The 12,828-nt window shown below is 45.8% G+C and overlaps 1 protein-coding gene across 1 annotated transcript in view; it reads right to left on the bottom strand.

Moving 5' to 3' along the window:
- PHKA2 (phosphorylase kinase regulatory subunit alpha 2) overlaps positions 1 to 12,828 on the bottom strand; it is an 82,129-nt gene that overhangs the window by 16,026 nt on the left and 53,275 nt on the right. Inside the window, exons 13-19 of the mRNA XM_007469325.1 lie at positions 10,937 to 11,015; positions 7,901 to 8,035; positions 7,114 to 7,223; positions 5,801 to 5,945; positions 5,461 to 5,539; positions 2,898 to 3,067; positions 1,946 to 2,119 (exon numbers count right to left, since the gene is read on the bottom strand). Coding sequence (XP_007469387.1) covers positions 1,946 to 2,119; positions 2,898 to 3,067; positions 5,461 to 5,539; positions 5,801 to 5,945; positions 7,114 to 7,223; positions 7,901 to 8,035; positions 10,937 to 11,015 — 892 coding nt within the window. The remainder of the gene's footprint in view (positions 1 to 1,945; positions 2,120 to 2,897; positions 3,068 to 5,460; positions 5,540 to 5,800; positions 5,946 to 7,113; positions 7,224 to 7,900; positions 8,036 to 10,936; positions 11,016 to 12,828) is intronic.

Here is a 12,828-nt window from a genome sequence, read left to right as displayed (position 1 = left end):
AAACAAAAACAAAAAGCCCTGCCATTAATTCTCAGAGTATTAAGAATTATATTGCATTCATGAAACAAGAACAGATACAATTCAGAGACCAAAGATTTAAAACATGACAGCAAAAGTAGAAAAACTCAACTGAGCAGGTGGAACAAAAAGTTGAAGCAATTGCCCTCAGAACAGATCAAAAGACAGAGAAATGGAAGACGGGAGAGAAATGACAAAGACTTCTTCAGGAGGTCAACATTGGAATCATAAAGTACCAGAAAGAGAGGACAGAGAAAATGTAGGGAAGGAAATGAGTCAAGGAATTTTTCAGAAAAACTTTACAGGACTAAAAAACATAAGTTTCCAGATAGAGAAGGCCCACTGAGTAGCCAACACAGTGGATGAAAATAAACCCAGAACAAAGCACATCACTGAAATTTCAGAACCCAAGAGGAGAGAAAATCCCAAAAACTTGGAAAGAGAATAACAGTTTATATTTCAAGGATCAAAAATCAGAATGGGGCTTCCCTGGTGGCGCAGTGGTTGAGAGTCCGCCTGCCGATGTAGGGGACACGGGTTCGTGCCCCGGCCCGGGAAGATCCCACATGCCGCGGAGCGGCTGGGCCCGTGAGCCGTGGCTGCTGAGCCTGCACGTCCTGAGCCTGTGCTCCGCAGCGGGAGAGGCCACAACAGTGAGGCCCGCGTACCACACACACACAAAAAAAATCAGGATGGGTTCAGATTTCTCAGTAGCAACACTGATAGCTAGAAGATAATGAAGAGATGCTTTCAAAATTCTTAAGGAAAATTTATTTTCAATCTAGAATGCTATACCCAGCCTAACTCTCAAATGGAGAATTTGTAGATATTTTCAGACTTGAAAGGTCTCAACAATTTTACCCACCATGAACTGTTTCCTAGGAAACTACTGGATGTCCTCCACCAAAATAAGATAGTAAGCGAAGAAAGAGGAAAAGTTGAGATACAGAAAACAGGAGAGCTAACAAAGGAGACAAGGAAGTCTCCCAGATGATGATGAAGGAAGATCCCAGGATAAAATCTACATCCTGGACGTGGAGGGTAACCAGGCCAAAAGGGGCAGTGAACTCCAGAAACAAGCAAGTTAAGGGCTGTCATTACTGTGCCCTCTTCCATTGCACCATTTCTTAAAACCTACTGAAACTGTTCTAGAATGTATTCCACCAAAGGAATAAACTGAGAAAGGGGAACATGCCAGAATCAAGAAACAGGGAACCCAATTGAAGAGACAAGCAAAGGAGATTCCAAGGATAATAGTAAAGAAAAGACCCAGGATGCCAGGTACGCAAGAGGCTTAGAGTGCAATCAGCCAGATGGGAGGAAACTTTTGGACTCTAAGAAAAGCAGTGGAACTGTGAGATTCATACATATGATCTACCTTGTGGAAATTTGTATTGCGAGGCCTCTGGAAGGTGCAGAAAGGAAGCGAAGCAAACTAAAAGATAGGGCAACTGTTAACTTTAGAAAAAACGAAAAGGAAAAATGATAACGTAGTATATTATTATACTGAGTTGGGAATAATATTTGCATACATACAATGACAGAAATAGTGAATACTGATTTAACTAAACCTTAATACAACTGCATGGATAGGTTAGGGGAAGTGAAGCAGAGGAGTGGTGATTTAACACAGCTGAATTCCTCACCTGCACAAGAAAAAGTCAACAGATACTGAATAAAATCGACGCATCAAAAAGAGCACTACAGACACATTATTTAGAAATATGTAAATACCAGAAGAAACAACTAAGAGTTGAAAGTGGTTGCCTCTAAGTAGAAGGACTGGGGGCAGTGAGGAGGGGAGAGGTGAGGCAGGAAACAACTGCATTTTGTTGTCGTTTAGGATTCTTTGACTTTTACTTTATGCTCATGCATTACTTTGATAAAAGAAGTTATTTTAACAGGCAGAAAAGAGTTAATAATGTACATGGAATTTCCAAACCCTTTGCTTTTGCCATCACGGAAAGTATATCCTGAGTGGAGTAGATGGCACTGAAAACATGGCTGTCCTCTGTCTTCTTACAAAGAGGTGGCAGATAGCACTTCGAGGATGTGCTTTGCAGGAGGTGGTTGATATACTGGTCAAGTTCATCCTGGCTTTCTATAATTACACAGGTAAGAAAAAGAGCCAATGAAAACAAGCTGCAGAAATAACCTAAATGCATAACAGTGATTACGTGTAGCATGAAGTGCTGAGTAGATTTAGTGAAAGACAACATTTTGATATAGATATTTGACCTCCACTCTACCCCTACAAAGTAAAGAGATTTACATAGATAATGCATGTATTCATAAAGTTACTGTTTGGAAAAACTTCATCCTAGAAAAAGAAAATACAGGTCCAAATAGTGTTTACATCACATCATCCCAAGATGAGCTGAATATGTAGACAATGAGAGGGCCAGCAGCCAACATCTGATCTTTTGGTTTTAATTTGTCGAGTGAGCTAAGCATTATGGAATCCCCAGCCACAATCCCAAGTACTATCTAAAAGTGAAAAACAGGTCACTTCAACCCAAAACCTTCCTCAGTTTGAGAAATGTTATATACAAAGGATTTCATCACTTATATCCAGTCAAACCAAGATCATTCTACCATTTCTTTGAAAATTCAAGCAGTGTGTTTCTTTCTTTATATTTTGTGAAAAGTCCACATTCCTGAAACTCTTTGTCCCTCTAGGTTTAAAAAAGCCCCACTTTTACAGTTTAGGTTTATTAAAGTGGCATTTTATTCATTTTAATACGTGAAAGTTTCCAAAGACTTTTTTTGTCATGTTAATTACAAATCATTTTCTGTGCTTGAGTTTTAGGGCAATTTTATCACAATGCCAAGGTTTAAATAAATTCAGGGACCACCTGCAAAGGCATTCCAAGCCGTACCTTGATTATAGGTGTCTTCGAAATATCCTCCCAAATCTGAATCACTATCAGGACTGAAGCTCCCTTCACTGGTATCGTCAAACAACTTCTCATCACAGTCTGGATCCAGGAAGGTCAGATACGTGTAGAAAGAGGTGGTGAGAAATTCCGAAAGACTCCCTAATTTTACTCTGCCAAGGAAACACTATGTTAGAAATATAGGTGGATGTGGACAAAATTCCACCATGAATCATCGAGAGACTTTTCAATAACCGGGTGGCACTTCTGCCAGAATCAGTAAACACGTCACTCTGCAGATTGCCCCATACAAGTAGTCAGCCAAGAAATTAAAATGAAAATTCAATAGCAAGTATGAAGTGGAAGCACACAGCATATTAAAAGCCAAAATGCATCATGCTGATTTCTTATTCCCAAACCCAACACAAACAGAAATCTATTTTATTGAACCAACCAAAGTTTTACAAAACATACTGAGCGAACCACTTTTAACCAGAACCAACCCTTGGGTATTTTTTGCCCTAAAACAACTGAACCACGACAAAACCACAAGCAACGATTCTTTGGGTGCCCTCGTGCTACCTTTTATGAGTCCCTATCACTCAGCCACACAAGGCCCGGGGGAGGGTGGGGGGAAATGTTGGGAGAGGCACGTCTCAGAGCCAAAGTTCTCTCTAGAAAGAATGTGATGGCCGGGCCATCCCCGGATAGAGACAGTGGCCCAGAGTGGCCCTATTATCAGGCTGGGAAAAGTTCCACCGAAAACTGGGAGCTGGGTTTGGCAGTATGGGGTTCTGCTACAGCATTCCTGTTTCTTTCCATGGTTCTCTGAATTGTTTGCCATACTCTGTAACCAGGAGGCCCTCCTGATTCCTGTAAGCCCTCATCCAGCTCCGTATGGGGTTAGAGCCCCGTTTCTAGATTCACACAGAGCTTCTGCACCTACTCATCTTGTGCCCCTGGCTCTCTGAGCCTACAGATCCTTGCCCATAAAATAGGAATACAGCCTACACGACAAAGTGAAGACAACATGCGACAACAGGTGCAAAGCCACAAAGAACACACTGCAAGTGCTCAATTAACTGCACACGGTATCCTTTTGACAATGATTAGATTTCAGTTAAAGAATTCATTTTGGAAAACAGTTAATTATGGGCGTATGGTATTGTCTCTCGGTTATGACACCACATGCCAGGTGGTAACTTATCCAAGCTGGATATGAAATGTACGAAAGCAGATGCCAACTGCAGTTATGGCGCCAGCCCTGGGAGCTGGATAGCAGAATGCTGGGGATGGCCTCGCTGACACTCATGAGAGAGGCCAGGAGAAGCTTGGAGTGAGGGCCACTTCGAGTCTACAGCAAAACCCGCAGCGAGCTTGGTGAGCAGAGGTGCCAAACCCAGTGCTTAGAAATCCAGTGACTCAACCCTGAGGACATCAGCCTAAGTGAAATAAGCCAGTCACAAAAAAAAAAAACAAGTACTGGATAAGTCCACTTAGATGAGACACCTAGAGACAGAAAGTAGACTGTAGTTGCCAGGGGCAGGGGTTGGGGGAGTTTCAGTTTTACAAGATGAAAAGAGTTCTAGAGATTGGTTGCAAACTATGTGAATATACTTAACGCTACTGAACTGTACACTTTAAAATGGTTAAGATGGCAATTTTTATGTGTAGTTTATAATTAAAAAAAATTACTGTGGCAGCAGGGTCCCTGGTGTGGGAGGATGTGACAAGAAGGGCTGACTTCAACTCCCAAACACTTTTAGCAACTGGCACTCCATCAGGACCCAAACGGCAGCCTCCCCAAGCTCGGGAAAGGCCACACATTACTCAGGCCACCTGCATGGTGAGGTTATCCTGGGGCCCTTCTGGAATATTCCAGGAGATTCACAGAGATCAGGGCATAGATGCTACTGAGAAATCCTCTGCCTTGTGACAGTCATGGGGTACAAAAACAAAAGGGGTTTCCATGGGAGGTGAGCCCCCATCCCTCAAGGTGCTTAACTGTAATAGCTGGGAGCACCGGTTGGACTGTGGGCCTGCAAACCGGAATGGGCGTCGTTCCACAGAGGATGAGGGGACCGTGGTCTAGGGAGGCCCATTCAGGTGCTCTGCTCTGAGGGCCACGAAGGAATTTGTAAAGTTCTGTGAATTATTCTTAAGGCATTAGCACACTCAAGTCAATTCAAGGAGTGATTTGATTATTGAGCAGCACCTGCCAGATCCTAGGCAGTGGGTGTTTTCTAGCACGCCTTTTAGTAGAAACAGACACAGCATTCCATACATGCATTCCGAGAGTGCCACTTCAGAGAGACTTGATATGTTCATCTCTCTATGTCCCAGGCCTCCTGGCGTCCATAAAAGCTTCACAAACACCCACCAACTGATGCTTAGAGATGATTCCAGTTTCACACGGGTGACTGGATTAGATGTTTTAACTCCCTTTTTACTCTAATGCTCCACGCTTCTATGTTCAGCAAGTGATACGAAAAATGGGAGAAGGGCAGCAGAAGACTTTAAGAAAGGTCAGTGTTACTTTTGCTTTTTAAAAAAAATCACAAATTACCTAGCTCCTCCAAAATATCCATCCTCTAGTTTTCGAATTGTAGAAAGAACAGCAGAATGAATATCTGAGCCATCGTTTGCTTAAAAAAAAAAAAAAAAAAAAAAAGACCAATTAGTTTACTTAATCTGGGAATACTTTGTTTGGTTATGCACTGAAATGTTTCAGCAACAAAATCTAATTAAAATATGTATGGCACAGAAGATTCCCGACCTAAGAAACCTAACTGCTAAGAACCCCCTTCAGTACTTAGCTCTGTCCATGGGACTCATTTTAAACATTTTGAAAAGGGTCCAAACCACCAGTGGGGCATAAGTCAAGCAGATCAAGTTCATGGAGTTACTGAGCATGGTATGGGTGATAGGGAAGGTGAGCGTGGGTCTGCCCGTCATCCGCCAGCAGGTGCACAGGTAGGCTAGCTCGATCCTCAGCATCTCCACGATCATCTCATTGTCCAGGGCCAGGTAGAAGTGATGCTGGTCAGTGAACTGCAAGTCAGAACAGGCCAGGTTCAAGGCTGTCCTTCATTTCCCTCGACATAACCCCAGCTGTCATTCACGGCAGCACTAATCCTTGCATTTTGTTTCCAGAGAAGAGGCTCAACCCTGGCTGTAATCCGCCCCCATAATGGGGCTCTCCTCGCAATCAGACAAATCGATCTGTCGCCTGCCCAGGAGCCAGGGCTACGTTAGTGCTAGCGCAGAAGGGAAAGTTGCACAACTAGATCTATTTACAGCTCCTTGGATGGGGATTTAAGGACCTGCCCCAATACTGCTGTCCCTGAAAGTAAATCAATAACTCCTTAATTCCTACACTGTCCAGGGCTGCTGGGCTCGGTGATGTTTTCCTAGTGGGGCCACTGAGAGCAGGTGAGACGTGCAGACTGTGTTTACCTGATTCATGGCCTGGTTAATGTGAACTAAAGGCACTGTTGCCTGATGTTGATGAAAATCACTATCGTCCTGGCCTCTGGACCAGTGCACGCTCAGTTCTGGTCTCAAATTTGTTACGAAGGGAAATAACTCACAAGATTTAAGCAAGCAGCACAGGCTGGGTGAAAAAGAGCAACTTGAGGCTACTGACCCATGACCCTACAGCCCAACTATGTCCCTAGGCAGCTGGGGGGCTATGCCCCATGTTGACAAAGTGATCCCTCAGTTGGCCTTTCTAGCTGCCCAAATGGATGAAAAACGCTTCGTTTGCATTCCACAGGACTAGTTTCCTTTGGAAACAAAAACTCTGAAGAAAAGTTCCATAATCGGTATATTCAGGATCCTGTCAAGGGGGTTGAGACCTGAAAAATCAGACTTCCCATGTGGGATCCTGCTGACAGAGGACCTGCTAACAGCCTAAGCAAGGGTTAAGGACTATTGCAATTAGGGCACAAGGGCTGCGAGTCAAGTGGCATGTCACTAGCGAATTTGTAAAGTGGTATGAATTTCATACTGGAAGCGATGGCACGCTCATTTCGATTCAAGCCGCATTTATTGAGCACCTACCACAAGTAAAGAACTGTATTAGGTACTGGGTGTCATCTTATGTCTCTGTTTGAACACACACATGCACATTCTGCCACATTCAAAGTACCTCTCCAGACAGAAAAGACAGCTTAATAAACAGATGCTTGTTGGTTTGTTACTGGCCTGCTCTTCTCACCTGGGGTGTGAAAGTGAAGATTTGGTTCCTAATCACATATAATTTAGATGTTCCAAGGACTCCAATGTGCCGATATGGTCGCCCACTCAATTTCATATTCTTATTCCGCCCTATTTAGAAAATAAAAGAGAAATTCGCGCTACAGCAAATACAGTGACATCTAATCCAAGTGATTCTGGCTAAGACTGGGCTTATTTATATGTTAAACAACTCACTTGGGGGTTTGGTTTTTCTAATACTGTTATCCTTCTTTGGGACAAGGATGAATTAAAAACAAATCCCACCCCCTTCTTTTCATGCATACAGAAGAACAGCACCCGGTACAACATCTATATGGAATAAAATTATTAAAAGGACTTTATTAATGTTCACTTTTTATTTATTTAGTATTGAACCATGATCCTAAACAAAGTCAGATTTTAGAAAAAGTAAAGAGAACCCATCTCCAATTTTAATGGGTAAATGAGCATTTTCTTAGACCACAGATAAAATTTAGAAACATGACCAAGACACAAATGACTGTCCAACTGTGAATTTTCAAAGGTGGCTCCTGATTTTACAACAGATCTGATGAATCACACTGCCACCTGCGGTGACAGCTCCTGAACAGGCATGAGAGGAATGTGCTTGGTGGCCATTCCTCTTCACGTGGAAGCTGTCAAACCACCTACTTTAGTGCTTTGCCCAATTCCTTTGAATTTACACATATCACAGTCTCCCCCAGACCCCAAACCTAGAACCGATATGCCCCCTCGCCAAAAATGCCCTGCTATTTCCCCAAACCTACCAAGCTTGGCATATATGTGACTAAGAATCCGGCCTGGCTGGACTCGGACTGGATGAATGTCTGCAATACTCTGCATGCTCACCCCATGTTTCCTCAGCAGCTCCTTAATGTGCTTGTTTTCTGCCAGAACAGTCACTGTGAACAAGAACACAGCACCTGCATTACACGGTGGCCCTCGTCCCCGCACACGGATGTGTGCTGCTGTCTCCTCTCCTCTCTGGCCTGTGACAGCATGCTCTCCACGCGCTGGGTGGTTTTGAAAGGGAGAGCGCTTGTCCTGTTGTTCTTCCTGGTTCGCTCTGGCCTTGCCTCCCCTCAACACCCACAGTGCATGTTTATCAAGTGCCCTCAATGTGCAAGACAGTCTGGGACTTCTAGAAATGGTCTTCAACAGGTCCCAAGCTGAATTACCCATCTCAAATGATGTCTTGCCTCCCTGTGGGTCTGCATTTATTCAAAACCTGTCTTGTGTTCTTTTCACATGGGGTCAGGAGTGGAAACAGCTTTGCAAAGGGGATACCAGAAGAAGTCTGTGCCTCTGCTCTCAAAGACAAAAGAGCAATATAGTGGTGTGTGCAGCAGGGGATGCTCTGACCGAGGGGGAGGGAGGGGGAGGGGGAGGAGGTTTTATGCTCTGGAGAGAAGGAAAAGTGGGCCTACCAGTGGGCTGGTGGTAGTGGGGCAGCCTGGCCCACTGGGAAACACAGCACAGGGCCCCCCACTAGTAGGGAAGAGCCACCCCAGAGCTGGGCCACGTACCCAGTGGGCCGGCCTGAGCCCCATCTCCAGTGAGTGAGGCTGGGCATCTGGCTCTCTAGCAGGCAGGCATGTGGGGGCCGGAGGCGGGCTCAGACCGCCCCCATACCTGCTGTACCAGAACTGCTGGCTTTTAAGAGAAGGGACAGGGCTTCCCTGGTGGCGCAGTGGTTGAGAGTCCGCCTGCCGATGCAGGGGAAACGGGTTCGTGCCCCGGTCCGGGAAGATCCCACATGCCACAGAGCGGCTGGGCCCGTGAGCCATGGCTGCTGAGCCTGCGCGTCCGGAGCCTGTGCTCCGCAACGGGAGAGGCCACAACAGTAAGAGGCCCGCGTACCGCCAAAAAAAAAAAAAGAGAGAAGGGACAGTGCTTTGGCAAAAGGAAGGAGTCCTGGGGAAGGAACTGGAGAAAGGGAGTTCTGGCCACAGAGAGAGTGGCCGGTGCTGTGTCCACCTGCAGCTGAGCCTGCCAGGAACTGGAGGGGCTCGGGGCGGTGCTCAGGCCAGAGGAAAGACTTCGTTACTGTTAAGGTAGCTCCCTGAGCCCAACCACTGTACCCTCAGGCTGGTGGCACCTGAACGTATGATACATATAAATGCCACTGGGACCTGAATGTCACCTCCTTATATTTACATAGCACATGATGCTGTTTCAAAGTATTTTAATATTCATGATCTCATCTGAGCTTCACAGCAAGGCCCTGAGGGGAAGCCTTGCTGCTCGACTGGCCAGCTGTAGCTGAGCAGGGACTGGAAGCTAACCCCCCAGGCCCCAGCATGGGAACATCAGCCGTGCAGGACTGGGCAAGCAGCTTCCCTTAACATCCGTCTCTTTGGAAGCTTACGACACCGTGCAGAGATCTCCACGTATCAGAGCCACAAGATGGTCACTCTGTAGAAGTGACTCTTTCAGACGAGTGGCTTGACCAAGACCTGTGAGCCTGGAGATCTGAGAGAGCTGCACGCAGAGAAGTTTCTGAAACTGCACTTCTCCTTACTCCAGACCACAGCCTCTGATATATTCTACTCTGTTTTCTTCTATTGCATTAAAAAAAAAAAAAAAAAAATGGTGATCAGAATCCATCGATGCACCCCAGCCTGCAATTGCAAGAGCGGCCTTGTGGACTTAAGGGATCACTTAGCAGCATGTGCTCTGGTGACGGGCAGAGACTGTGGGGTCAGGCTGGATCACGCCACCTGGATGTCAGAGCTGGGTTTGCACCTCCAGCTGTCAGCCGTGGGTCCCTGAGTAAGTTAACCCCTTAGCCTCATGTGTAAGAGGGGGATGATAATCATGATCGGCACACTTTCTACCTGATCGAAATGTTGTGATGGCTGGGTGCGTCTCTCGGTGGGCCTGGGGCACAGTATCGACTGGGTGATGACCTGCACGACCTCTGCTGTATCACAGACAGGCACAGCCAAATGCATCCGTGGCCACAGAGAGGGTTGCCCTTCATTTGCTCAATAATTGTTTTTAATGTATTGAGTGCGTATCAATCAACATAGAAGCTACAAAAATGATAAGGCCCTTGTCCTTAAGAAATGTACAGTGTCCTCTAGAGGACACAAGGCATAGTCATGACACGCTATGATACTTAGCTGGTATATAAGTCACTCTATGAGGTTTGTGAGCTCCTGGGGAGTCATTCCTAGGAGGGGAAGTAGGGAGAGGAATCGGCCAGCAGGGAGCATTCGAGGCCTGGCCCTGCACTGAGGGCTCTCCCTGTGGATCTCAATTCCTCTCAAGACCACCCTGTGAGAGAGCACCGGTCATGAGAGCCCGAGGCACACAGAGGTGAAGTCACATGGCTAGTCAGAGCCAGTGCCGCAGCAATAGCCCAGGCTGGCCTTGCACTTCTGCGGAAGAGTTGCCGGCTGGAGAGGAGGGGAGATGGGTGGAGGGAGGTGAAAATGTGGGCCTGCAGCTCTGGAAAGAAGTCAGACCTCCAAGGGAGGAACGAGTGAACCCTCATTTGGGTTTTGAGTTTTCAACAAGGTCACGTTCTACTTTTTAAAGAATAGCAGTTATGAAAAATGATGCTCAATGAATCACTTGTGCCCCAGTTGCAATCAAGGTTTAGATTCAAGAAACAATTGCTTTGTAGAAAGTAACTTTGTGATCGGAAGCAGCTGAGTTACAGAACATATTTCACAGAACTAATATATGCTAAAATATATACAGATGCAGAGTTTTTAAAAATTACATAGGAACACTTCGCTTTAAAAATAACATTGGTTTTACAGAGTTAAATATGAATAGTAAACATGCTCACAAACCTTGTACTACGACATCAGGTTTGACGGAAGTGGAAAATCTTCTATTTAAGGGATCAATTTCACCAGTGGCAAGGAATCCCTAGGAAAAGAGGAGCATTAACATTATGAAATACTGACTAACTGAAATTTCACCTTAAAACTAAGTTTGAAAATAAAATATTTGGGGGCTCAAAATCTTCAGTGTTTTATTCCTTTATAATTTTTCAAGGCAATTGCTTATTTTCTCTGAACTACAGTATACCATTTAGATGGCACTGATAAATGTATTGCGTTTTTGGCACCCAGCTCTCCAAGGCTAGTCAGAGACGCCAAACTTGTGTGAGTGAAAAGAACAAGGGTAACTCATGCTTCCTGAGCCCTTACCCCACGCCAGGTACTGTGCTGAGCCCTGTACATGCACTGTCACACAGGCCTCCTAACAGGGAGGCACCATTTCCACATCTTACAGGTGGGGAAACCGAGGCAATGTCCTTAGGGTAAGGACTTGGCCCAGAGCCTACTGTCCTGAAACACAAAACTCCCCTGCCTGCTGGCAGAGTGCTCTTTGAATGTGGATCTCCTCATATTTTCTATAAATGATGGGAACCTTAAGAGAAGGGATCAAGGTGTTCTGGGAGTTCTGAGGAGAAGTTGGACCTAATGCTGGGCCTAGATGAGGGCCTTTACATTGAGAGGAGGAAACAGAAGCAAGTTTGTTTCCCATGTCACTGATACAGAAATCAGAGCTGCACCATATTGCAGAGATGATAACGCCCAATCTCTTTAAAGATGAGGAAATGTGAAAAAAAAATCTATATTTAAATAAAGCTGTACAACATTAAAAAAATAATAATAATAAAGATGAGGAAACTGAGGCCCAGGGAGATTAAGAGACCTGCCCGAGGTTAAAGAGCTAGTCAGAGGCAGGGTTGGCTTTCCAAAGGAGATATATGTGCTTCCCTACTCATAAAGACAAAAGTATAAGACACAGTCTCCACCCCCAAGAACATGTCCAGGAAACTGCGGAGATTTATCATATCCATGAAGCAACTACTCAATCTCAGCACCTAAGGGCCAGTTGCACTGTGATAGCTTCACTTGGGTCTTCCTTTCACCCACCAGGAACTCCAGTGACATCCAACCCATTGCTCCCCTGGCTTCCCCCGCCCCCCACACCCCTCCCCAGGGGTCCAAAGCACTCAGCTGGGCAGGATCCTCCCAGGAAAGATGAGCCATCCGATAAAAATCACTCACACTTAGGACTGGGGAGGGGGATTCATTTTTAGCTGGCACAAAAGCATTTGTATTTTAAAAACTTAAACCTGGGGGCAAGAAAATGCTTAACAAGAAGGAATGAGTCAGAGGCAGCAGACCTTCTGTGTGGCGGTGTTACTGGCTGAGGGAGCAGCCGACACAAAATCCACTACAGAAGAACCAGCCCACTGCCCCTTCCTGCAGAGAGCACTGGAGCGTCAGAGTCCTCCTGCTTCCTGCACCTAAGACCCTGTGGAGTAGTTCCCCAAACCCTGCATCTTTCATACATGTGCTGATCCTGGCCGAGAAGCTTCGGGCCCTCCTACCGACCATCAACTCAACCAGGTTCTAGCCACAGACCAGGAATGCTGGTGGGAAGGGGCGCTGGGGGAGGGACAGAGAGTACTTGGCTTGCAGCTAAGCCCAAAACGGTTTACTATAAATACGGACACAAGCCTAGGTCTCAAGCCTCAGAGTCAACCCCAACCAGTTGACTTGAAAGCCATGAAGATGCCAAAGACGGGTGACTTCCCTGGCGGTCCAGTGGTTGGGACTTCACCTTCCAGTGCAGGGGGTGTGGGTTCCATCCCTCGTCGGGGAGCTAAGATCCCACATGCCTCGCGGCCAAAAAACCAAAACATAAAAAAAAAAAAAAAAAA

Source organism: Lipotes vexillifer, unplaced genomic scaffold, assembly GCF_000442215.2.
Source record: "Lipotes vexillifer unplaced genomic scaffold, Lipotes_vexillifer_v1.1 scaffold1442, whole genome shotgun sequence".
Taxonomy (NCBI): Eukaryota; Metazoa; Chordata; class Mammalia; order Artiodactyla; family Lipotidae; genus Lipotes; species Lipotes vexillifer.
The sequence above is the reverse complement of the archived record's forward strand: the minus strand, read 5'-3'. Positions and strand labels throughout refer to the sequence as shown.